We start from the raw sequence: 26,779 nt of genomic DNA on the forward strand, positions 1-26,779 counted from the left end.
AACAGTATTATCAGTATGAAGAGACTATCACTACTAGATTCTAATAATGTGCCACAGAGCCAAGGAGTTACAGTTGTGTTCATAAGTTTACATTCCCCTGGTAGAACATGGATTTTATTTTAAAGAAGATATTTTGGATAAATGAAAAAAAAAACACTAATCTTGTAGGCAATTACGAATAATATATGGTGCTGGTTTTACTTTGCTCCAAAACTGGCACCTTTACTGGAGCTTCCTATAGGTCCTATCAGGTCTCTGTCCCTGTTACATATGAGGGGTGGGCGTGTCCTAACGGTCCCTGCCAGAAGCACAGTAGGAGGGGGAAAGCCAATCACAGACCTGCAGTCATACAAACAAAGACAGATTTCAGTTCCCTATCAGGTCAGCCTAGCTGCTGATTGGTTCCTGTCCTACAGTGCAGTGTACCGAGTGCTGCCAGCTCCCCAGCTCATCCAGAGAATTCAGTCAGAAGGAAGTGGAACAGATTGGGGGAATTTCTCAATAATCAGTCTGAAACAGAACTTTTTTTAAGCACAATCCCTCTATAATTAGAGGAGTATAATGCACTGGTACAGTCATTTCACATGATATGTCTCCTTTAAATGTGATTCAAATGAAACCAATAGGAATAGCAGAATCATTAATGAAAACCAAGTATGAGCTCAACAGAACTTTAAACTGCCCCCAGCAAGTAGATCAGATAGTTTAATAGTTTAGGATTTGACCCATAATGATTAAAGGCACAGTACCTCCTTTGTTTGCGCAAGTATTCGATCACAGATAGCATCGTCCTCCTGGAAGCAATGTCTATGGCCCCACGTGCCAGCACGTCCGATTCTGGGTTCAAGCATAAGAACTGAATTAATTTGGATATTTGTCTCCGTGCTAAGACTGCAGTAGATGGAAGTGGCAGACTAGTGTTGAGAAGCTAATTATTGTTGAAAGACTTTCATCTTCAAATATCTCTAATTCAACGGGAAGGTTCCTTAAATGCATATGTACAAATAAGTGGATCTTTTTCTACACTGGACCAATCCAATCATTTGGTCCGTGGGAAACCAGACCATGCCAGATACTGGGACTGCACTCACAGCCTGATAAGGTACTCAGCCAATAGGATTTGTTTCCTGGCCAAATCTGACACTGATAAAAGGGAACTATCCCTTTGCCAATACAGAGCTGGCAGCCAATACCTGATCATATAGGGGCACCCTACAAAATCTGAAGGCCGCAAGGCTTATTTACAAAGGCAATGCAAAGTATTACATTTGGATGAAAACCACTATTATTTACCAACAATACAGCAGTTTCCCCACTACAGTAATTTCCACTACCTCATACTCTATGCCAATCACCACCTAGAGACATCGTTTAACGTAAACCAGAGACACAAACAGTAGGTACCTGAATCTGAACTTGCTGGAGTAGCTGATCTACTTGACGTTGGCAGAGATTGGCAACATGAGGTGAAAAACCTCTGGACGTTCTTTGAGAGAAGAGCCCTCCACGTGTTATTGGGGTCATTTAGAAGAATGTTATGTAGAAGATAAGGCACCACTGCCTGACAGTAATCTGCTTTCACCTACACACAAACATGGCACGCATTAGGTTGTATATAGGAGTGGAAATAAAAATAACACAGAATAATGATTATTCAAAAGAAAAGATACCATTATGAATAAGCATTTTCATTCATTATATCACATATACAGCTATGGATGCTGGAGTTCTTAGCCCACTGCTCGTCTAGGCCCCCTGGACATACAGCACTCACCTCACATAAAGGCTTTAATAGGAGCAGAACTTCACTCTTCACCCCACCGCTCTCCAGCAAAGTGCAAGTCAGATGTTTTATCCAACTCTCATGGTTTCCGTTCTGAGGGATCCAGATACAGGGGTCATCCAGGCTTTCCATAGCACCAGCTCTCTGAATTTCTTCCACTTCCAGAAACTGAAATAACAGCACAAAAATGTATTGATACAGAAGAACAATCCCTGTTTTGTTTAAAGAGGAGGGTATTTTTAGTATCCTAATGTATAAAATATCAGTGTCCTATTTATACTCACAGCCTCAATGAAGCCCTGCCTAGTGGTATAAAAGAGTTTAGTGCTGGGCACAACTTTCCCTTCTTTTGCTATAGTTTATACAGGAGCAGGAGCCGGCTCCTTGTTGTAGCTCCCATCATTCCCACCTACTCTCATGTAATCTCATTGATGTCCAATAAAAACAACAAGCTTTTAGGAGTTTTAACCTTAGAAAAGCTAGCCACAAGTAAAACTTCCCTATAGAAATACAGTTCCTAAAGAAATGCCTAAGAAGTAGTAGAATGAGTAGAACTTTCCCTTTTAAGTAAGGAAAACTTTAGGCTAATGTCCCACGGAGAGAGTCACTGGGGATAGATCTCTGCTAATCGCTCCAAAATGGCTTTCCCAAGTTGTGCAGTTTCCTCCTGCAGGCAACTTTGTGCAACTTCTGAAAGCCAAAGTGATGCGTAGGCCACTGCTGGTGGAAAGGCATTTCGGAGTGGTTAGTTGCCCGCAGTAGCACTGATCTATCACAGGAGACTAACTTGCTCTGTTTGACATTAGCCTTAAGCATTAAGAATTTACAAAAGACTTACTTTTTTCTTCGGAACACGGAAAGGCTGGAAGTAGAGAAGCATTGGTTCCCCTTTGTCTTTACAGGCCTCCCAAAACATAGTGCCAGTTTTTGTGGCCAGAATGTTTTTTAAGCAGGTAGCAGCTGCCGACCGAACCTGGATGCTGAAGAAAGAGAGGTTATCGATTGTTGTTAGAATGAGGCCTGCACTGTTCTCACTAAATGGCTGTATTTTGCTGCTTGTGCCACAGCACAGATTAATGAAATTATCTAAATGTTTCCCATAAAAAATAATTTCTATATTGGTTCTGTGTTATTTAGCACTAGTTTCCAAATTTGCTCCCCTCGGGTCACTCAGAAGGAACAATATGTGCAGACAGAGAGGGGAAGTGTTGATCCCATACTCCAGCTACACTACAGGCACCACTGGGTAAGCAGAACCATTCCACAGGGAAAGCCCAAGAGAATGGAACAATGAAGGGTACGCACCAGTGATCCGTCAGGGCATTATTTATTAATGTCAGCATGACCAGGACGCACTGAAGCTCTTTTTCTTCAAAGACTTTGTCTGCTTTGAAATAGACCGAATCGTTTTTGTGCTGGAGAGCAATGGTGGAGAAGTCAATAGGTCCTAATTCTCCAAGGCAACTGCCAACAGCTTCTGCAAAGGAAAACACAGTGACTTATAGGGGTGGTTCCAGTTAACTTTTAGTGTGTTATAAAATGTCCAATTCCTAGCAACTCTGCAAATGGTCTTCATTATTCATTCTTTTTAGTTTTTGAGTTATTTTCCTACCTCTTCTGCCTCTTTCCAGCTTTCAAATGGGGGTCACTGACTCCGGCAGCGAAAAACTATTTCTCTGTGAGGCTGCGATTGTATTTTTTATTGTTACTTTTTATTCCTTATCTATCTATTCAGTCCCACTCATATTCATATTCAAGTCTAACTCAAATCACTGCCTGGTTGTTAGGGGCAATAATACTATAAATAATAATATGAGAAGGGGGTACTAAATCCACGTACACTTAATATGAAGGAGGAGATGTATATGAAAACTAAAGATGTATTTGAAACTAAACACCGATTTCTCTGGCCAGTTTTTAAATATGGAAACAATAACGCCATCTGCTGGTCATTTCAGCTGACTGGCTACTGTCTTGTATAATGGAATGTCTTGTGATGTTACTCAGAATAAAAAGTTAATGAGTAAAGAAGTTAGAGGGAGTCACCTGACAGTTGTCTGGCCAGTCCTAAGCACAGCAACATCACAAAGCATTACTTTTCTGAAGGTAATTTATATTTAGCAGGTTGTAGCAGTTGGCCAAAATGAGTGGAGTGAGGCTGCACTGTTGTTTAAAAATGTTTACATTTCCTTGAAGCCCTACATACTCTGAATGTTTTTCACTCGTTATAGTACATAGGTTCACAGACCAGAGCACTGATTCCATAGATGATTAAGGGAGCAACAGGGGCATTATTCAGAAAACATCAAAATTAATGAGACATCTCCTAACCTGTATGAAAGGGGAACTCCGGCTTCCGAAACAAAATTTGTTAAAGAGCTCCACACAACACAGAAACCCCTAATATACCTATCCCTGTAATCTGTTCCTTCAAACAGTAGGAATAAATACAATTTTTATATGCTGAAATCCAGCTGCAAAACAGTTCTTCTCTTTCTGTATCATTTAACATCCTGGCAGGGGAGGAGGGACTAAAATACTGATGTTACAGATAGTAACAATTTCTCCACAGCTTACAGACAGCATGCAGGAACTACATAACCCACAATGCATTGCACTGTTATGTTCCTTTCCTTATTGACATCACGTGTGCAGGGGATTGTGGGATTGGGAGGATGCAGGCTGAAGGCAGGCTGAGGGCAGGCTGAGGGCAGGCGACTACTGTTACATTATATTTGAGTCTCAAAGTAGTCAGCCAGATCAGCAGGGGAACAGGGGGCGGGGCTTAGGGAAATGTTCCAAACTATATTATTACATTACAAATCATGAAAAGGCTGCATATTTTTTAACTGATGTTTATTGCAAAGTTGTTTGAAATAATGTTTACTTTTCAAACAGCTTAAGTTGTGTTTGGGTGGCGTTCCTTTTTAACACTGAGCAGCAGCAGTGCAACTGTAGAAATGACACAAACTTACCTAGAACCTCTTTCCCATTAGACTGATGCACTGCATTCTTGGAGAGCTGTAACAGATTCACTACTAGACTTGCTATAACACTGTCCTGGGGGGTTCCTGAGTGAGACATAACAAGGATGATTACGGAGCATGCATGAATGGAGATGTACCTGCCTGCAGTAGCCTAGCTCTCTTCACTTACTCGCAGACAGTAAGGCATACCTTGGCAATCTCTCACAAGCTCCTTCATCTGATCCTTATGTTGCTCTAACTGTTTCCTCAGGTCATTGAGTCCTTCTAGTCTGGTCAGGGGAAGGGAATCACAGATGCTGACAGAGAGAAAATTCTGAATTTCCTGTCAAAAAGAAAGAAATTGGTTTCACAAATACGCAGGTAGCAAGTGCCAGGTTCTAAGTTCTAAGTTACTTTCACTGGGTGAAAAACTCACTGACAAAGGCAATGTTTTAGGTGAAAGGGAATATAAAGTCTCAAAGAAATGAATGTAAAATTGCTCAGAGCGCTCTGCTAGCCACCTCTGCAATTAACATTCATTTGCAGCTGCTACAGAATCGTTACACAGGTATGGGATCCGTTATCCAGAAAGCTCTGAATTACAGGAAGCCATCACTCCATTTTAATCAAATAACTTAATTTTTTGAAAACAGATAGAAGCTGGTACCTTTAGAAGGGAGAATGGGCCTTTGCTGTACTTGGTTTTTTGATGGGCCTGACGCAGGTTCTTAAAGAGAGGAATGTCAGGGAAGGGATCCAGAAGTGTAATGGTATGATAGAGATTCTCATTGTCCTTGTTCTCTATCACCAGGAAGTTCAGCAAGTCGCACACCTGCACAATGAGACAAAAGCGGATTTCACTGTGTAAACCTGCTACAGTCTCTGTCCTTAGTGTCCTGCCTATTGGCTGCAACCATTCAAACTGCGGTACCAGTATCAGTGGCGTAAAAACAACTCACCAGCCCCCCCCCCCCCCCCCCACAAAAATAAATCATCGGGGGGGGGGGGGCAGCATGCACAACAGCCCCTACCTGGCCCTTCTTCCAACCAACCACCTGCCTGCTTGCATCCCCTGCACCCCAATATAAGGCTGAAGACACACAGAGCTACTTATTAGCAGCTACTTTTCAGGACTACTAAACGCTTGAAAATCCCCTGCCATAGACAATACTGAGAATTGCCTCTGCTAAAACACACGTAGAGACAATTATCAGAAAAAGATTAGCATTGTCTATTTTAGTAGCTGTGACAAGTAGCTGCTACTAGTAGCTCTGTGTGACTTGACACTAAGGGGCACATTTACTAATCCACTAATCCGAATCCCGAATGGGAAAAAAATCGGATTGGAAACGAAAATTTTGCAACTTGTTCGTCACCATAGCGTTTTTTCCGTATTTTGCGCGATTTTTTCATCGCCGTCACGACTTTATCGTATTTTGTGCTACTTTTTCGGCGCTGTCGCGATTTTTTCGTATTGAGCAATTGTAAAAGGCGGAAAAACCAATCCGATTTTTTCGCGACCGCGACGAAAAAGTCGCGCAAAATATACAATAAAGTCGTAACGACGACGGAAAAATCGCGGGACATACGTAAAAGTCGCGACGGCGGCGAAAAAGTCGCAAAAATACCGATCATTATGAAAAAACGCGTTCGGTTGCTTTCGGTCCATTCGTGCATTAGTAAATCTGCCCCTAAGAGTATGCAGAGCAATGCAGTGCACTCCAATGTGAAGGCCAGAGAAAAAGCAGGAGGGTTGGGGCCCTAAGTCTAAGGCAAATAAAACTGGGTACATTCAATACCCTACTCTCCTACTAATGTTTAACTACAAACCATGTCATGGGAGGCCATACCAAGCTGTGGTCAGCAAATCAGATCTTACAGTATGTATGGGGAGCCCCACAGACCCACCCACAGCCTAGTATCTCTCAGCTGCATAACTGGGGTAACAACTAGATAAAGGTTCCTCTGCAAAGACTTTCCATTAGAACTGTCCATGAATAACCTCCGTACACAATATACTTCTTATAACAGAGCATACATATTATTCACACCAGACATAAAAAGGTTCTTTGCATTAACACGAGTTCCGTTCTTCTCCATATAAAAATCCAGTCTGTAATAAATGGGTAGTGAGGCTCTAGGCCAGATGACCAATAATGCCAAATCCCTTACCTTTTCTTGAATTCTTTCCTGACTGTTTGCCAAAGGTATCAGACTGCCCACAATGACATGGAGGTGACTCTCTAAAGCATCTCCGCAGTGAGTGACAGCTGCTTGGCAAACTCGGTGCAAAAGGTCGAGGCAAAGCAAGAGACTGCGCGTAGATACATCATCCATTTTGCAGGGCGCAGGTCTGCAAAGGAGATTTATAATTAGAGAGAACAGAAAGTGCCCTGCGTCCTACTGATGGCCAAATGAAATGATCCCTAGTGTCATTACATTTGCTAAACAGCCATTTATTAAACTGTTAACAAAACTCTAAGTATTTCAAATGACTCTGCAGTGATCTTACAAACATGGAAGCATATGGGCACCTGCAAAATAATCTGATACAAGATTTAGAAAATGGCGAAAGGAAGAGTTAAGAACTCTGCAGAAGGAGGATTGCCTACTGAAAATAGGGTTGTGAGCAAACCTAAGCTAGACATGCAAAAAGTAACCCTTTATTGCTGGGAAAATGACTAAACTGGGCTTTTGGAATACTAATCCCCCCCAAATAAGGTAACCAAAGGCATTTGAAAAGGTAAGGCAAAGAGAGACCCCCTCTAACTCAAACCAGTAGCGAGGCACATACAGGCAGGGATATGTGCCAACCCCACTATTGGGCACCACACTAGAGGGATGGAGGCAGGTAGTACAGTTTTTTCTTGGGAACACAGCTTGTACAACTCAAGTATCTGGCTCTGAGCACTGGAGCATGCTTCCTGAGTTCTAAAAGAGAGACCTCCCACAAACTCAAACAGAAGTCTCGCACAAGGGTGAAGGGAGAAGGGAAGGACAGAAAGTGATGCGCCAAAAAACTCTCCATGTGCCTGAGCCCAGGCCAACACGGTGGCTGTAACTGCACACACAGAAGAGCACTCGTTCAAGTTTAGGGGCGGAATGTTGCCCTGTGTTTATGCTCAGGCTGAGAATCCGCCACATGTGGCATAAGCCTAAAGGAAAATTATCAGTAAGTATAAGTAATAAGATCCACAGGCAGTATTTCAAACACATAGTTCCACTGACTTCTATGGAAGCTCTTAGTTTTATACACATAGCGCAACCCTGTTTTACCAGATTTTACCAGTTGTCCAGCTGTATAGTTTATAACTTAACCAGACCAAGCAGCTGTGCACTGCTCTGTACACTTGTACAACTAGACATATCTCCTCTTGTATGACTATGTACACTGGTACAGCTAGCCAAACCCAAGACATGTAACTGCCTTCATACTATTCTATAGCAAGCTAGATCCAACCCTTGTACTGTGCTATGTGCATTTGTATATCTATCCTGTCCTGCTAAGTATGCACTGTACACTCATATAGCTCACTGGACCCAGCATCTGCACATTAATAACTTGTATATCCTGTTCTACCAGGTACGCAACACAGTGTATATATTTAAAGGACCAAGAAAGGACCAAAAACCAGGACTGGGATTTAAAATAGGCAAAACAGACCTACCACCTGTTCAATGTTTTGTATGTGGTAAACTGCTACAAACATACATATGTTTGTAGCAGTTTACCACATACAAAACACTGAACAGGTGGTAGGTCTGTTTTGCCTAGTTAGCCAGATGCAGATGCAGCAGTTGTGCACTACTACAGACATACCTGCTGTTGATGTGATGGATTATGGTGTAAATGATGTCCCTTAGAACAAATGCCCAAGCATTGCCCAGACCATCTTTTATTTCCAGAAGTAGCAGATTAACAAACAGGTGATAGATAGTGAGAATGCGGTGCTTCTTGTACACATTGTTTGTTTCCGCAGCCTCATTGCATATAGCCAGCAATATCTTCTGAAATGAATCCTGCATAAAACGACAAGGGTAGTGAGAGTGAATGGGTCTTTCCATACCCTAATCCCAAAAAATGACAAATGAGCTCAAGTTATTTATAGATAAACAGTGAAATGCAATGGGCTTCAATTATTAATTAAAAATAGATGCAACAATAACACTTTAATGACTTGCAGGTTGAAACTCATCCCCTGGAAGACTTCTCTGTCATGGCAAGTGGGTTAAGCTGGCCGTACATGTTGAGATTTTTCTCTCCCTAATGACCAATTTCAGTGCGATCCGACAAATCCATCAAATTATCATAAGGTTAGTGAGCACCAAACGATGGCACATCTAGAGATTTTTCATCCGACATCAGTCAGAAAATCGATCGGGCAGGTTTGAAAATTTTAACAATAAAATTTGTCCATTGTCCGATTGTATCAACTAGACGTTTAGCTTGAAATGGTCATTTTCATTGATGGACAAATGGTACTTTTAAACGATCGTTTCAGGATAAGCTCGGTCCTACAATAACTAAAAGATCTTTTAAAAATCTTAACGTGTATGGCCAGCTTTAGTAATATACCAGATTTTGCAATAAACCAATGGGAGACAATACTAACAAACCCCTGCTCCTCTTAGCCAGATCTAGAGATACATTTATTCAGTTTAAATACTTACACCAGGCCTACTACCCTCCCTGTTTATTGCATAGAATTAATCCCCGATATTTGTAATAAATGTATGAATTCTGTTGTGAATTTTTCCATATGGCATTTATTATTTATTTCCTTTACGACACATTGTCGCAGCACTTTACAGAGGTGGGACTGTCCTTAAATTAGATCCTTTTGGACCGAAATCTCTGCCAGTCACCCTACAGTCCTCCTGTATAGGACTGATACAGTAACATCCAGAATTAAACAAACTCTACTTATGTTTCTGTTGTTCTATGCAAAAAAGTTATAGCCGTGAACCATTAAGCCAGTCATCCCACTATGCTTGACTTCTGGATAGAACTGGAGGAGCAAGCCCTCCCGTCAATTAAACATATATACACTAAGGGGCTGCCCGGCCAAATCCCCAAAGGTTTGGATGTTTTGGATCTTATGCAGGGAAATCAGTTCTGGTTCTCCATGTACCCTCCCTAAATGAGAAGATATAATGTAAAATATGGTATAATAACACCCTTACTGTTAAATAAAATAGCAGGCGTCGCATTTGGGGTTCCGTGACTTATAGAAAAGCATCTGCTAACTTATACCTTGAAACAGTCACAGAACATTAAAAGTAGGGGTGACCTTATTCCATATAACAATGCTGGTTAAGATGTGCTTACCGTTAGTGTTAAACATTGTCTTACTCCTGTATGGACTGTTGGTAAGACCAGAGTAAGGGTCTGTGAACCTATAAATATTATGGAAATGGCTACTTTCCTTAGAACTTTGCTTCTATGAAGCAAAATTTTGATTGCTCAAGAATTTGTCTCAAGCAATCACAAAGGAAACCCCATGTTACTAGGGGCTCAATTGCAATCCTGAATTGAATGTACAGGCTCCTACTCACCGGGGTCTTGGACAATATTGTTACCAGACTTTTCATTTTGCTTTTGTGGCAGCTGCTGATGTAGTGCAATGTTGCCTTGATAACAGATGATGGAAAATAAGGGGGGTTTGGGGCTGGATCCAGTTCCCTTAAAAGAGACAATCAAGTGTCAATCATTATTAAAGTTATTTTAGATTTACACACAGACCGACTGAAACCAATGTTTGCCCCTGCATGGCCAACTTTACTGCACTTTTCCTTTTCAGGTTTCCAGCCCTCCACACAGGAAGTGGTGCATACCCAGTGTTACATACACTGCTAGTAACTGGTTTGGGTTAGACATCTTGTGTATGTGCAGACTGAGTGGTGAGTGCTCCTACACCAAGGGTGGCTTGAGGACACTGGATTTTAGGGGTTTACTTGCCCTTTAAAATACAACTATTTTAGCTTCTTTATACTGGGATGATTTCCATTACCAGATATATTGAATTTCCTAAAAGAACACAGTGGATAAGCTAAATGGATTTGTTCCCAATTACAGATTTACCCTACAGCAAATGCCACTGAGAGATAAAAACCCCAGGTGAATGATTGCTTATAAAAATAGCTAAAATCTCAGCTGTAAAGAAGGAAAAAAACTACTGCACTGGGTGAGAAGGGAAGGACAATAACCCTTCCTAATGCAAACAAGAGTTACAATTAAAAATGTATTTTAATAATATTTCCCTAAGACTCCTCTGCCAAAAATTACTCATTGTTTTCTGACACAAATTAAAAAAATAAATAAAAATCATGGTATTCATTTAAAGGGTAAGTAAAGCTACATTATTTTTATTTTTGACTTTCTGAAAGCAACCCTTTTTGGCATGTGGACCACTCCCTGTGGTTGGGTGACCCATTTGATCGAGATTGCAGTGAAAACCTATTCAATACAGCATCTCTTTGGGAAAAAAAGCCCAGAAGGAAAGACAGTCGGCACAGCAAAAGCTCCAGTAATACTATACACAGATCTGTACCCGTACCCTGCAAACTGTATCACATCAGGGTCCTCTCTGGCGCTGCTGCTAGAAGTTTCATGCAGTGTCATCAGCAGCTCCACCACAATCTCTGGAAGATTTCGGAAGAACAAGTTGTCGATTTGCTATAAAAGAAACACATTCATTTATGTAACAAAAATACTGCATGGATTATTTTGAAGGGCCACTATGAACCAAGACTCCTCTGCAGGTACAGACTTAAGTACCTCTCTGTATAGGCCTAAAGATAAAACCAGAAAGTAGTCCATAATGACATTTTAATCAGCATTTCCATAGCTGAAAATGGGACTTGTGATTGGTGAAAAGCTCTAATCTAGTGCCTATTCCCCCTGTGTAGGAACCCACTACAGCCTAGTACATTACCTGCTTGCCCAAACAGCTTTCATCTAGCAGCAAGTCATATACTTTAGTAGCAACCTCTCTCTTTTGTGCCATCTCTTCATCATCAGCAGCACATTCGGAGACAAAGTAGGGGAGGATGTTCACTAGAATTCTGGGAAAGCAATCATCAAGCAGAAGCTTCCAGTCCTCCTCAATGCACGTAGCAAGGGCCTTCACCTCTTCAAATTCACTCCTTATCACCAGATGGGGGACAAGAACTTTGTAACAAGATCTGCAAATTGACATCAGATACATATATATAAAGATGTGAGTCCATGGTTTGACTGGCAAGGTCAGGTCTTACTCCAGATTAAACCAACACATGGGATCATGCTGTTTGGATCACAATATACTGTACATGACATTTACAGCAGCTAAAGGGGTCACCTTTAAATATACTAATATATTGTAGATGGACCTATTTCAAGCAAGTCCTCATTTTTTTTCACTTATACATTGTGGCACAGAACTTGAAACGCTTTCTGGTTGCCAGGGTTTGCTGACCCTGGTAACAAAAAAAAAACCAAAAAACAGACTGAAGCTTCAAGTTTATCATTATTCATGGGTTTTATTGCTTTTGTTTTGATTCAGGCTCTCTACTTTTTTAATTTTGACATGGATAATTAAACCCTAGGGTCCTCATTAGCCTGAATGTTTGAGCACTGACATGCCTGCGATCAGCCTGAATTTCAGCATGCAAACTACAAGGTATGCATTTTTGAGCCAAAATTTGCTCTGTGTTTGAGCTGACTGGCCATAAGCTTTGGGAATAAATACACTATCCCATGGTATGGGCAGTAAGTTGAAAATAAAGGGACAGATGGGGTAATTAGCAACATTAGGTTCTCTAAACATACCTGTAAAACTCATTGAGAGAGGAGTAATTTAGCAAGATGTATGGGAATGTTGAGAGACTGTACCCAGAAACCTTCATTCGAAGCCACTCAAGGATCAGATAGTCTAAATGGGAAGCCATGAAGTCCTTTACTCCTCTGTATCCCAGAGCAGCAGAAACCCTGCCCAGCTCCTAGAATGGGAGAAGGAATGAAGCATTATTGTACCATTGTCACCATTTTAACTCTGTGTATTACTTCTCTGCCAGATACAGTTATTATTTACAACTGTACAGTAAAAAGTCTGATAAAGTAATCTGTGGCAGGCTTGGACAAGACCCAAGGAATTAATGACCCATTAGCCAATTGGTGGTACCGCTTGCTCCAACAGACGCATGAGAACAAAACACTTTAGGATGCTTTAGTAACAAAATCCAGAGTTTCTCTCAAATGTCCTGTGCCAAACAGGACTGGGTCATACAGGTAAAGGATCCATTATCAGGAAAGTTCGGAATTACGGGAATGCCATTTCCCATAGCAAATAACTCATTTAAAAATTATTTCCTTTTTCTCTTTAATAATAAAACAGTACCTTGTACTTGATCCCAACTAAGATATAATTAATCTTTATTGAAGGCAAAACAATCCATTTAGTTAATGTTTAAATGAATTTTCAGTACACATAAGGTATGGAGATCCAAATTATGGAAAGAACCCTTATCTGGAAAACCCCAGGTCCCATTCTGGATAACAGGCCCTATACCTGTATACCTTAGACAGACAGTAATACCATATCCCCCAAAAAGCTCTTTTGAAGAAGTAAATTCAGATTTCTACAGCCTGGACTGTCAAAGGAAAACAGCAAAATAGCCAGGTCCCAGAACTCTGTAATGTTCTACTGGTCCATGGTTTGTACAGCAAGACTTGCCTTTCTGATAAGCTGAGGGTCCAGCCCATTCTCTTTCACAGACTGACAGATGGCAAACAGAGCCTGCTTCTCACACACTGGGCTACACCGCAGAATCATCGATATCAACATCAGCAACGTAGATCTTCGGTTCCAGGTTTCATCAGGGAGCTCATCTGGGTCACAGCTGCTACGAGACTGAACAAGATAACAATGGGGTCTTTAGCTACTCTGCAATCAGTTCTACTAGTGTCAATTATAGCATTAAGCCAGCAGAACATATTGACACTGTATCCCTAACCTTGGCCTGCGGATATTTTGCTAAGGCTGATTTTTTAAGCTCATTCCATATCAGAACTCTCTGGATCTCACATTCGCTACAGATACATCAAGCACCTTTTTACTGTGTCAAGTGCCATGTCAAGAATGAGCGAGAGCCAAATAAAATCCATTATTTATGCAGAATGATTCAGGCTGAATATGAGCCATACAGTTAAGAGGAGGTGTCTGAAGCTCTCAAATTTGTCTGAAAGGCCATCACCCAATATCCAAATATCTTTCCTCCTGATTTAGAGATCTCAGTGTGTGCTGCGTGAGTAAATCAAGAGCTGTCCATTAAGCTGCACTTATACACAACCTGTAAGTTACAAGTCATTGCAATAATTTATAATCAGTGTTTTACAATATGATCCTGCCAAGGGAACAGCTGTAAATTATGCTGACAATAGCTGGCTGTACATTCTTAAAGGGCAAGATAGTACTTTTAAGGACCTGTTAATGGAGCGCTAGGTGCTACTCCACCACCCTGGCCTTAGACCTGCAGGTACTACAGGATTGTGCCTTTTCTGTTCTGCTACTGTGCTATTCTCCAGATTATAAATCCAGCTCAGGGTGCAGAGTGCAGTCAGGCACAAGAAAGCTCATGTGAATGTAGTAAGTACGGGTGTCCCTAGAGCCTTTTGTCCCCTTAAAGGGGTTGTTAAGTATGATGTAGAGAGTGCTATTCTGAGGCAATCTGTAATTAGTCTTCATTTTTTGTTATATATATTTTTTTTAATTGTTTCACTTTTTTTGTTCAGCAGTTCTCCAGTTTGACGTTTCAACAACTATCTGTTTGCTAGGGATCAAATTACCTTAGCAACCAGGGAGTAGTTTGAATAAGAGAATGATATGTGAATAATAGGACATGGATAGTAAAATAAGTTATAAAAAGTAATAATAACAATAAAACTGTAGCCTAACAGAGCAATGCAATAGTTTTTTGGCTCTGGGGTCAGTGACTCCATTTTGAAAGTTGGAAAGATTCAGAAGGAGGCGGCAAATAATTCAAAAACTATAAAAAAAAATAAATTGGCCGTTCTATAACATACTAAAAGTTAACTTAGAGGTGAACTACCCCTTTAATTGTGCACATTCTGATTAATACCCAATCTAGGGGTGTTTTAGGAGATGCCACTATGCCTCCCCCTTACATCTCCCCTGTATGCAGCTCTGTATACAAAAAGAAGTGCACATTGCAAATCTATACTTATCGTATTAGGGAACGGTGTGCTTTGTGTCCATTTTTTGCTTTTTGTCCAACTGATGTTATATGCTATACTGTGCTGGTACTATAGACGTACAGACTCCTGAATGGCTGCATCCACTGGTATCAGGCAGAGTCACACAGATAACAAAGTCAAGTGACACAGTCTTATAAGATGAAGCTACCTCCATGTAGGACCAGTGGCACAAGATGCTGGAGTGGTTGGGCAGGAGAGGCGGGGCAGACTGATCGGCTCCACTGGCTGGCACTGTATATTGTACCAACACCTAGCATTTCCTAAGAAAAAAGCAATTTACTCTGGAAATGCCTCCTGCGGTGTCCTCTGGTGAGCATTACTGCACCTATACAGAGTGCAAGCTCAGCATCCAAATAGGAAACAACTAGAAGAGGGCAAACACAAGAGCAGATGTTGCCCCAAGATCAGATTCCATACCTAGATAGCCCATCAAGAGCTACAAATATTTTGCTCATAAATGAAATTTATTAACGCTCCAAGTTTTGCCCATATAAGGCATATGTGTGAAACAAAAAAGGATAAAAGGTGTATATAGTGTGTATGAAGGATGTATGTGCTACAGTGCTGTTGGGCCCCTGGCCAAATCTGGGAACTGTTGGATTGCATCAGTTCTGACTATGATAATATTTTTACATAAATAAAGGCACATTACCAGATAGCGCATTCCTTCTTGAACCTTCAGGTAAACGTTATCAAATGCCTTCTGCTGCAGCTGTAGAGGAAGGGCTTGTGCTTTTACATCCTGGAACAATCTAAAGGCCAAGAAAACACTGTGATGTGTGCATGTACAGGTATGGTATCCCTTATCCGGAAACCCGATATCCAGACAGCTCAGAATTACGGAAAGCCTGTCTCACATAGACCCCATTTTAATCAAATAATTCAGATTTTTAAAATTGATTTCCTTTTTCTCTGTAAAAATAAAACAGTACCTGTATTTGATCCCAACTAAGATATAATTAATCCTTACTGGATGCAAAATAATCCTATTGGGTTTAATTAAAGTTTTATTAATTTCTTAGTAGACTTAAGGTTTGAAGATCCAAATTACAGAAAGACCCCTTATGCAGAATACCCTTGGTCCCGAGCATTCTGGATAACAGGTCCTATACCTGTACTTACAAGATTTCTTCTTGGGCTTCATAGAAGAATTCACTGCGCAAACCCTGATCTCTAGTATTTCGTGAAGGAGAGGAATTTTTTATTGCATTCTGGATTACACAGACCTGAAATTTCCACTAAAGGAATGCTGTTATTGCTATGGTAATGGCCTTTTTACTAAGCTGCAGGCCGTATTTATATAAAGGCACCCTAAGTTCTGAGCCTAGGGCAGCAGGTTTTTTGTATGTGACATGACGTGTGTGCTGCGAATTATGTCACTTACACGTCAAAGGGGGGTTATTTGGGTCCGGTGCGACCTAAATACAGCCCTGCTAAGCTGGATCTGTAATTTGACTTTCATTCTTCTTAAAGGCCAGTAGTTCCCAAACTTTGTAGCTGTCTGGAATGGGGGGAGGTGCAGCTTGGAGCAGTCGCAGAGGGACTTAGAGGATGTCTAATAGACTGTTCTAGACATACCTGTAATGCCAGATTGTAAGATTTGGGGGTGAATTCTTATTTGAAAATATAATGGCAATATCTTATCTTGACAATGTAGTCAGATGCTTTAACGGTGCCGGACTTACGCTAACAATTCTTAAAAACTTGACGCTATGTCGTTTGATACAAGGCCAAGGCAAGCACACAGACAATCTTCATGGAACTGTTATACTGTATATTATATTTACTCTCTGTTACCTGCTTATGGACACTGTAGTATGAAAGCGGACCTGGTGATGACAGTCAGCCAGAAAAGCTGGGAAAATGTCTCTCACAGGAACATCCTGGTCATCAACTGTAAGAATAGCCCACTTAGACTGAGGGTCAACCTGGAACAAGGCAAGAGTACAGATACCCGTGATGCCAATGTAGAAATAAACCCATGAAAATATATAACACATTTTCCTGAACTTTAACATTTAAAAAGACTGCATTGCATTTTCTAATAGCAAGAGAATAGGCTCAGTCGTAGGCTTGTGGCACATACCTCTAGCAGGGCCTTCATGCAATTCACCAGAGAGGCACGGACCACTGCAGTGTATTTTCCATCTTTTGTTAAAATCCTGTGATTGCGACAATATGGTAAAGCTAAAGAAATGACTTGTTAACATGATTTTTGTTTTTAGATCAACTATAACAATAACCAATGAATATACATAGATAAAATAAAACATTGGGCCATGTGGCCCTATTGTACACTTGCTGTCGCCACACCCTTAGCTGAGAAATGACAAGCATAGCAACCTTATTGGCTGGCTACTGGCCCATTACTTGAGCTGAGCAATCATTAGCTGTGTGGCCTAAATGGCTGCCACCAGGCACCAAACCCTGGGCAAACCACTGACGAGCTTTAATGGCTAGTTTTAATTACCTAATTGGCTGCCCATTACGGCCACACCCTTAGTTGAACAATAACAAACCGAGGGACCTCATTGGTAGCCCACTGCATGCCATGGAAATTGGATGGTGTTGTTGGATGCCCACTAATGCCAAACTCTTTATTTGAGCAGTGAAAGTTGCATAGTCTCATTGGCTGCCTACATACAAGTTTAACTGAGCAATAATAAGTTGGATGATCATATTACCAACCCTAGGGCCATACCTTGGCTGAGCAATGAAAGCAAAGCCCCATTTCTTTTAAGTAAGTCATCCCTACAAAGCTGAAACAAATTTGAGCAGAAGCACAAGAAAAGTAAATACCAAAATGCCTGAATAACATTCAGGAGTTGCTCCTGAGCATCATATGTTTCATCTGTGTCCATTGGTTCCTGCCCTAGACAGCTGACCACGGGGAGCAGTTTTTTTAGTATAACCGCACAGACATCCTGGTCTCGGCGATAGGAAGAACACACTTCACTGCAAGGGGAAATTGTCATGGTCATGAAACACATTAGGGGGCAATGGTCAGACCACATAAGCAGGGCAAGGCAATGGAACCACTTACTTAAGTGGCTTCAGCAACGTTATAATTTCATCAACAGGCAGTGGCACATCAGCTTTGGGCAGCTCATTTAAGAGCTGTAAGAACTGCAAAAGAAGAAATGGAAATAAACACCTTCTGACACAGTGAGAATATGTACTGAAGAATGTATGTCAATATCCATGTAAATTAATACAAGTAATTAACATTCCAGATGAAACCAGCAAAATTTAAACCATGTCTAATCAGACGAGTGCCACTGAGCATCATAGAGGATATTTGGCTTTGGCTCTGCTTAAGCAATACATCACCCAAATCTGATGACTACCCAAGGCACACAGCAGTTAATGTTGATAGTAGTAGAAGCCATATATACACATATATTAACAAAGATATGACTTTTAAGCAGCCCATATAATGCATAACTCTTTAAATAATGCAATATGAGGTTTGTTCTCAGCCCACTGACCGTGCTCATATGCCTAATTATTAAATGGCCCAGCTTACCACATGAAGGTGCAGCGGCTTGTTAATGTCCAGAGCATTGTTATCAATCAGGGCTAACAGCTTTCTGCGGGTATCTGAAGGTCGGAAGTTGACTGTGTGATTCTGAGCAGCAGATGTACAAAGGCAAAGGAACTCCAGGATCTGCAGCAGGACAGCCTCCGGCTTGGTGAGATGTTCCTCCGACAGGGGGCTCACTGCTCCTGCACAGAAAGTCCCACAGGGAACATTAGCACTTTGGGAACATTGCACTTGTGCTGATGCCTCTACTGCATTAATAAAACCACAGAGGTGAGGCCATAAAACACAGGTGTTCTGCTGTCCTCAGCCCAATTCTGCAGGAAAATCACTGCATACTAAAGGGGTAGTTTCCCATGAAATTAAAGGGGAAATACAACTTTAGAGGTTAAAAAGTAAACATAATTTCAAGCAATATATATCAATTACAACTATGCAGCTTTTTCATGATGTTTAATGTAATAATATGGTTTGGAACAGTTCCCTAAGCCCCGCTCCCTGTTCCCTGCTGATCTGGCTGGCTACTTTGAGACTCAAATAAAATGTAACAGTAGTCGACTGTCCTCAGCCTGCCTTCAGCCTGCATCCTCCCAATCCCACAATTCCCTGCACACGCAATGTAAACTTCAATGTTTTAGTCCCTCCTCCCCTGCCAGGATTTCAAATGATGCAGAAAGAGAAGAACTGTTTTGCAGCTGAATTTAAGCATATAAAAATCGTATTTATTCATACTTTTTGAAGGAACAGATAACAGTGCAGGTATACAGGTATATTAGGGGTTTCTGTGTCGTGTGGGGCTCTTTAACAAATTTTGGTTCAGAAATTGAAGTTCCCCTTTAACTTTCACTATAATGTGGACAGGGCTGTTGTAAGATATTTCCAACTGGTCTGTTTTTTGTTGTTGTTTTTATGAAATACAGGTAGGGGATATATATCATTAAAATAAATGGTTTCAGGGGACTCATGCATACTACCCTTTCCCATATGATTGCAGTTAAGCTGAACGTAGGCAGTACAGTATTCAGAGCAAGGGGAAGCTCTTTGCGTGCTATTCTAGGAATACAAAGACCTGCACTTCATGGTAGAGTCCTGCACAGGTCCGGTTGGGCAACCCCGTGCCCACCATGGACCCGCAACCCAAATTGCGGGGAAACATACATGGTGCAAAAAACAGGGAACCTGCGCCATTTTCTTAAACGTTGCATATTTCCCATTGCTTTTTTAATTAGGAATTATATCTCCTTATCAGGATACTTACCAGTAACATTCTGAAGCTCCCCAAACTCCATGTTTTCAGCTGGTTCAGCAACACAATGATCATCAAACAGGTCCACAGCTCCCTGGTCTTCTGTCTCCATTCTGGAATCTGTATCATCTATTAAATCATGCTCACCGGCCTCCACCGATCCTCCAGTGTTGGTAAGCTACAGGCAAATCAAATTACAGACAGTATACAAGGATAGGAAGACTTCAGTGACAGGAATAGTTCCGCCACACCTGCCCCCCAGCTCCTGTTCAACTGCCAAGCACTTGCCTTTGAGCAAAATGCGCATAAGGTGCTATTTTCATTTAGTGAAGCTTATATTAAATTTTCATTTTTTCCATAGTTCCCCTTTAATGTTCAGTACTATAAATGTTACTTACTAAATGTTTACTGATGTCTGTCAAGTCATTTAACATTCTTGGGGTTAAAAGACGTAGGAAAAAATCTGTGAGGAACCACATGGGACTGTTCTGTAACAAGAAAAACAGAATGAATGTGTGGTGAAAGCAGCAACTGAATAGGAAAGAATAGTTGATGCCTTTAAAGTAACAGTAACACCAAAAAATGAAAGTGTATAAAAGTAACTAAAATATAATGTGCTGCTGCCCTGCACTGGTAAAAGTTGTGTGTTTACTTCAGAAAGCCTACTATAATTTATATAAATAAGCTGCTATGTAGCCATGGAGGCAGCCATTCAAAGGAGAAAAGGCACAGGCACATAGCAGATAACAGATAAAAAACACTATTGTATTCTACAGAACTTATCGGTTATCTGCTATGTAACCTGTGCCTTTTCTCCTTTTTCCCAGCTTGAATGGCTGCCCCCGTGGCTACACAGCAGCTTATTATATAAATTATAGTAGTATTACTGTAGCAAACACACCAGTTTTACCAGTGCAGGGCAACAGTGCATTATATTTTTATTACTTTAAAGCTCTTTCATTTTTTGGTGTTACTGTTCCTTTAAATTCTATATTCCCTTTAGGATGATGTAGATTAAATTAACAAATACACATTTGCAAAATTCGAGTTAAAAAATCTGTTCGTAATTTCTGCTTGAAGGAAAGATTCCTTATAACAGAAATATTACGGGGTGCTTCCCTACAGACTGGAAATAAGTTAACTGACAGGTATATAATGCACAAATTAGAATGAACTTTGTATGACGTACACAGCAGAATCCTAAACTTATACATTTATTGTTTTTTTTAATTATTTAAAATATCCAGTTCTTAGGAGTTTATTGCCTATAATCATTTATTATTTAATTATACAGAAAAACTGAAAAGTTGCTTAGAATAGGCCCATTTACAATGAGTTCCTATAAAGATAGTCTATGGGTACCTGGTTAGAACAGAGGCTCTCATCCCTCTACCCACCCCAGTTAAAAAGATCATTTCCTCTGAGCTGTTTGATCTGTCTCTGGAGTGAAGTCACTTCAGGCCAACAGTGACGTCACTTCCGGTTTCCAGATCAGGTTAGAATCTAACGACTGCAGACGGCAGGAATGGAGCATAGCAGGTTAGTGGGTTCGGGTCAGGTTGCGGGTCAGCTGGTTCGGTTGGGGGCATGGGTCTGCCCAACTGGACCCGTGCAGGGCTCTAACTTTTTTTTTTTTTGGAAGTAGGAGATTAGCAGAAGTCTACATTACCTTTGCACAGTTACATACACAGGCCACACACTGAGTTAACAGCACTGCCAAGGAGCTGATCTTGGTATCCTCATTCAGTTTTGCCTTCAGGAATGCAATGCTCTCCCCAGCACACTGCATCAGCATCTTAATGAAACACACAAGGCCAAGAGCTGCATGAATAAGGGTCATTCACCTCAACATCCCCACTGTTTCCACACAGATACTGACTGGCAGACTGAATGGTCAGTGGTTGTAAACAAAATATTACTTTCAGTTGTGTGTGCATTACTTGGGCCCTATACAACATCATTTCCCCAAAAAAAGGCACTTACCTTGGCTTTTTGAAATAAATTGGATTTAAGGGCATCCTCTTCAGTGATAATATCTGCATAGCGGTAACAACCCAATACCCCAGTCAAAAGGCAGGCACATCGGACAAGATTGACAGGTGGAGTGGCCTTGAATAAAACAGCAACAAGCCAACAAGTTAGCAGAAATAGCTTGGTAGAAATTGTATAAATATATGGTATAAATGGTACCATAAATATATGGTATAGATAATGGAATGGAATATAATTTAAGGGGTTAACAACCAAACAGCAGTTTGTTATACAGGTCTAATGTAGTTAAAATACATCTTCAAAACAAAAAACATGCCCTTGTGTCTTCCAGGCATATTTTTCAGGACATATTTTTTTGTTATTCATTTATTTATATGTATATAGCAATATCCACTTGGTCACCTCCTACCTGACTTTGCATGTTCCTTACTACTCTAGGAGATGGCCTAGAGTTTGTGATCAGCTTTATAGATGTGGGATATACTACTAGAGATTCTGGTTTAACTCCGTGACGCTCAACAAGTCACTAAATCTCCTGGTATCCCGGCATATTTAGTGTACCTATAATGGCTGCCTTGCTTGCTCTGAGTCCCACTGGAGAAAAGCACCATATGAATCATTCGCTTAAGCTAATTTGCGAGGGATGTTTATAGCCACCAGATATGTACCTCAGAGGAGTAGGAGTTAAGTTGCTGCTCAGACACGGTGAGCAGGTCTTGCTCCAGTTTCTCTCTTATAGCTAAATTCACAGTCAGGCAGGGAGAGCTTCCATTTCTGTCAGCGTCCATAGGACCCACATGAGGCCCCCCTGGAATTTCACTAAATGAGGTATGTAAGTATAGTTCTTCTGTATCTGCAAAACTGGCGTCATTTTCCTTTTTGATGTGTGAGCTTTGAAGGATGAAAAAGTACACAGTCATGATTAATAAATAACAGCCAATATGTTATGTTTATACACTTTTTGGAGGGGAGAAGAGAGCTGGCACCTTTAGTGCAAGCCAACATGGAATGTTGATTATCTGGACCCATTAGTGCAATTTAGGTACATGGGACAGATATTTCTAGTGGTCAGTTCTTCTAAACCAGCCCCTTTCCAGCTACTGGCAAACTAACAGATCAGAGAACTGCTTTCCATTAGATGTATACGCCTTGAATGAGATTCTGTTCACTTCAGTAACACTTTTGTGTAGCTAAACAGAAGGGATTGGACTGTGTGGCGGTCCCTTACACTGCAATGCACGTCTCTGTAATACATAATGTGTGAGAGACCAGAGTAAAGATGGCCATACATGGGCAGATTTCTGGGTCCTTTAGACCGATTTGGCAGCTTATCTGTCAAATCGGCAGGTCAGGACCGCATTGGCTTGTTGATATAGTCCTCGGTCCAATGGTGCCTATGCCCGCTGTTTTAATTTGATCATTTGGCCCTAGGGCCAAACAATCAGATTAGCCTGATATCACCCACCTTAGGTGGGCAAATCTGGAGAAGATATGCTTGTTTGGCGACCTCACAAAATGAGCAGATCTCATGGGGGCGGAATGGGGGGGGGGGGGGAAACACTCATGCTATGAGTGCCTGACCAAAGGCTACACAAAGGGCTTTAACTGAAAAAGTCATACATTGACCATATTTTTCTCTTTTAACTGTAAAACTCCTACAAAATAAACAAAATTTGAAATATAATGCCTTACCACTGAGAAAGGCTTGTGAAGAATTTCATAGCAGCTCTGGAGTCCTTCATTGTCAGACTCACAAGAATTTTCTGAAGAGCAGGGTAGGAGAAGTCCCTGTGTGTATGATAATATATAATAAGGTTATGCAGAAGCACAAACATAAAGAGCAGAGAGAACCAAATAACAGCTGTGAGCTGTAATACTCTTACTTGATATACCTTCTATGCCAGCTCATGAGATATGAAGAGTTAGAGACAATCAGGATATTGCTCACTGTATACATGGAATATTCCATCTTTGAATGTACCCCAAATAACTAAAGCCGTATATGTATGTATATATGTATTGTATACTAACTTGCTTATGACAGGAGAAAGCTCATTAGTGTCTTCCATTTCATCATCCAGATGACCAAACAACAGCCATTTTATGATTTCTTCTTTCAGAGAGCTTCGAGTGCCATTGGCTTCATGCATGGGATTATCGAAACCCACACTGACGTGCTCCGGGAGGCAACATGAGGTGAGGGCCACAGCCAAGCAATGAACCCCAGGGCTGCAAGGAAACACACAGATTCAAGCAAACCTTGCCTCCTCTGCCAGGTATGATGGTGTTAAAACACACTAATAATATTCTTTAGCTCTGCAATGGCATCAGGTTTGTGGTTAATACTGTATGTATCACTATTTCACCAACTTTTTATATACTCAGCTATTGGGAACATGTCAGTTACTCTTACTCTACAGTCAGGGCCGGAATTTCATTTTTGGGCACCCAGAGGCCACCCCAATTCACATTTTATGAGTGGCTACCCTTTCCGCTGCACTGTGGCTACTCTTTCTGCTGCACAGTGGCTACTCTTTCTGCTGCACAGTGGCTACCCTTTCCGCTGCACAGTGGCTACCCTTTCCGCTGCACCGTGGCTACCCTTTCCGCTGCACCGTGGCTACCCTTTCCACTGCACCGTGACTACTCTTTCTGCTGCACTGTGGCTACCCTTTCTGCTGCACAGTGGCTACCCTTTCCGCTGCACCGTGACTACTCTTTCTGCTGCACAGTGGCTACCCTTTCTGCTGCACCATGACTACTCTTTCTGCTGCACTTTGGCTACCCTTTCCACTGCACCGTGACTACTCTTTCTGCTGCACAGTGGCTACCCTTTCTGCTGCACCGTGACTACTCTTTCTGCTGCACAGTGGCTACCCTTTCCACTGCACCGTGACTACTCTTTCTGCTGCTCAGTGGCTACCCTTTCCGCTGCACCGTGACTACTCTTTCTGCTGCACAGTGGCTACCCTTTCCACTGCACCGTGACTACTCTTTCTGCTGCAAAGTGGCTACCCTTTCCGCTGCACCGTGACTACTCTTTCTGCTGCACAGTGGCTACCCTTTCCGCTGCACCGTGACTACTCTTTCTGCTGCACAGTGGCTACCCTTTCCGCTGTCACGTGGCTACTTTTTCTGCTGCAAAATGGCTACCCTTTCATCTGCACCGTGGCTACCCTTTCTGCTAAATTTACTGGGGGTGTCTAATATATGGGCAGCATTCAGTGAATTTAGCTTTCCTTATCCTTTAAGTTCCATAACATTGTTTTTTGTACACTTGAGACCAGAGGGCTCATTTACAACACACAGAGAAAGGGGGAGAGGGCAGAAAAGCAGAAAAAGTGTTAATTACAAGACGGAGCTGCTATCTCGCTCCCTTCCCATTGTTCTGCTGATCGGCTGCTGGGAGGAGGGTGATATCACTCCAACTTGCAGCTCAGCAGTAAAGTGTGACTGAAGTTTATCAGAGTACATATAAAAAAATCTGTGTTTTTAAGGGCTCTGGCACACGAGGAGATTTGTCGCCGGCGATTTTTAAAAGAGCGATTTGGCGACAAGACGAGCGACAAGACGCCAATGGAAATCGCCAGCGTCAAAACATACGAGGCTACTTCAAATCGCCTGCTGTTTCAAATCGCACACAGACCCTTTTCTGAGCGACTTAAGTAAACATGAGGGGGGGGTTAACTGTTGAGTGTACCATGGGTAGCAGATCGCCTGGAGCTCAACTCGCATGAAATCTCTTCGTGGGTATTGTCGTGGCGACTTGTCGCCAAAGCGCCAGGAGGAAAAACGCAGGCGACAAATCTCCTTGTGTGCCAGAGCCCTAAAAAAACGGATTTCAATGCAGGATTCTGCTAGAGAAGCTCTATTAACTGATTCCAGGGCTCTGATGAGCTATATCCTATTGGAAATTGGCCACAGGTAGTTTCTAGCTCTGTTTACTGCAAGGTTATATACAGCCAAAAATGCAATTATGTGCAATGTGCCACACCCTAGTGATACCTAAAAACTAAATAACATTTACTTAACTTATCTCACAGCTGAACAGCTGTGATTACACTGAAGGCAGCACTGGTCAGGGTCTGTGCAAAAAGAAAGAATATAGGGTTCTATATGGCTGCACCCTAAATCTGAAGGTAATTTTTTGGTGATAGAGGAGAAAAGTCCCAGCAGCAAATTCTCACAACAAAACTTTAAATTTTGAAACATATCTTTAAAATACAATTCGACCTTTAGCTTCTTCTTAAAACTCTTTAAGCACCTGGATGGTTTGGCAGCAGCTCCTGAAAAAATCTTCCAGAAATCTGTGTCAGCCGGTATTAGACCTCCTTGTAAGATGGAGCCCAGTAAGGCAAAACTTTCCTCTTCTGTTTGGGGAGAACTGATGCTACGCAACGTAACAGCCCAGATTTTAGACCACAGTTTGTACAGATCTGATTTTGGTGTGATCTTCACATCTGTTTTTTGCTTTTGACAAACGGCAACCTCTTTTAGGCAGCGAAGCACATAAGCGGCCCTCTCGCCTCGTCTCTGCTGGGCAAGTAACTGGTGTAGAACCGTCAGTAATGGAGTCAGCTCATTGCTAGGCAGGCTCACTGGGTATCGGGCAATCAAGCAGGTTGCAATTTGTAACCTAGAAACGTTGAATACAGAAACTGTCAAATAACAAAATGACCACAACTGCCAAAATCCAAGTAACTTTATTCATTTTTCTCTCTATATGATCACTTAGGACCTGGGTGCATAAAGGCAAGGGCTACTTCTGGCACTGCCTAGTAGGAAACTTAGCCAAAACCGATAGGGGTGGCATACCATACCCCCCTTGGGCATTGTGATACTTAAGTAAAAGCAGTAGGAAAATCCCAGCTCTTGTATAGGAAATCAGAATCCAAGTGCTGTTTCAACAGTAGATAATCCTTGGTGGTCCACTACTGAACCACTATTGAACCAATAGGAAAGAGCAGATGTCAGCATATTATAACTTCTGTCTGCA

General features: G+C 41.5%; 1 protein-coding gene across 2 annotated transcripts in view; it reads right to left on the reverse strand.

Moving 5' to 3' along the window:
- atm (ATM serine/threonine kinase) overlaps positions 1 to 26,779 on the reverse strand; it is a 61,556-nt gene that overhangs the window by 22,400 nt on the left and 12,377 nt on the right. For both annotated transcript variants that reach the window (XM_002934928.5, XM_031897311.1), the window contains exons 10-38: positions 26,048 to 26,419; positions 23,815 to 24,012; positions 23,476 to 23,571; positions 22,452 to 22,674; positions 21,775 to 21,900; positions 21,461 to 21,586; positions 20,190 to 20,279; positions 19,804 to 19,969; positions 18,531 to 18,730; positions 18,048 to 18,130; positions 17,804 to 17,959; positions 17,091 to 17,166; positions 16,802 to 16,932; positions 15,657 to 15,756; positions 13,464 to 13,640; positions 12,560 to 12,729; positions 11,685 to 11,934; positions 11,307 to 11,425; positions 10,306 to 10,432; positions 8,570 to 8,769; positions 6,922 to 7,102; positions 5,417 to 5,581; positions 4,960 to 5,092; positions 4,759 to 4,854; positions 3,089 to 3,260; positions 2,622 to 2,763; positions 1,775 to 1,951; positions 1,405 to 1,582; positions 750 to 837 (exon numbers count right to left, since the gene is read on the reverse strand). In XM_002934928.5, coding sequence (XP_002934974.3) covers positions 750 to 837; positions 1,405 to 1,582; positions 1,775 to 1,951; positions 2,622 to 2,763; positions 3,089 to 3,260; positions 4,759 to 4,854; positions 4,960 to 5,092; positions 5,417 to 5,581; positions 6,922 to 7,102; positions 8,570 to 8,769; positions 10,306 to 10,432; positions 11,307 to 11,425; positions 11,685 to 11,934; positions 12,560 to 12,729; positions 13,464 to 13,640; positions 15,657 to 15,756; positions 16,802 to 16,932; positions 17,091 to 17,166; positions 17,804 to 17,959; positions 18,048 to 18,130; positions 18,531 to 18,730; positions 19,804 to 19,969; positions 20,190 to 20,279; positions 21,461 to 21,586; positions 21,775 to 21,900; positions 22,452 to 22,674; positions 23,476 to 23,571; positions 23,815 to 24,012; positions 26,048 to 26,419 — 4,518 coding nt within the window. The remainder of the gene's footprint in view (positions 1 to 749; positions 838 to 1,404; positions 1,583 to 1,774; positions 1,952 to 2,621; positions 2,764 to 3,088; positions 3,261 to 4,758; positions 4,855 to 4,959; positions 5,093 to 5,416; positions 5,582 to 6,921; positions 7,103 to 8,569; positions 8,770 to 10,305; positions 10,433 to 11,306; positions 11,426 to 11,684; positions 11,935 to 12,559; positions 12,730 to 13,463; positions 13,641 to 15,656; positions 15,757 to 16,801; positions 16,933 to 17,090; positions 17,167 to 17,803; positions 17,960 to 18,047; positions 18,131 to 18,530; positions 18,731 to 19,803; positions 19,970 to 20,189; positions 20,280 to 21,460; positions 21,587 to 21,774; positions 21,901 to 22,451; positions 22,675 to 23,475; positions 23,572 to 23,814; positions 24,013 to 26,047; positions 26,420 to 26,779) is intronic.

This window comes from Xenopus tropicalis, chromosome 2 (genome assembly GCF_000004195.4).
Source record: "Xenopus tropicalis strain Nigerian chromosome 2, UCB_Xtro_10.0, whole genome shotgun sequence".
In the NCBI taxonomy this organism is placed as follows: domain Eukaryota; kingdom Metazoa; phylum Chordata; class Amphibia; order Anura; family Pipidae; genus Xenopus; species Xenopus tropicalis.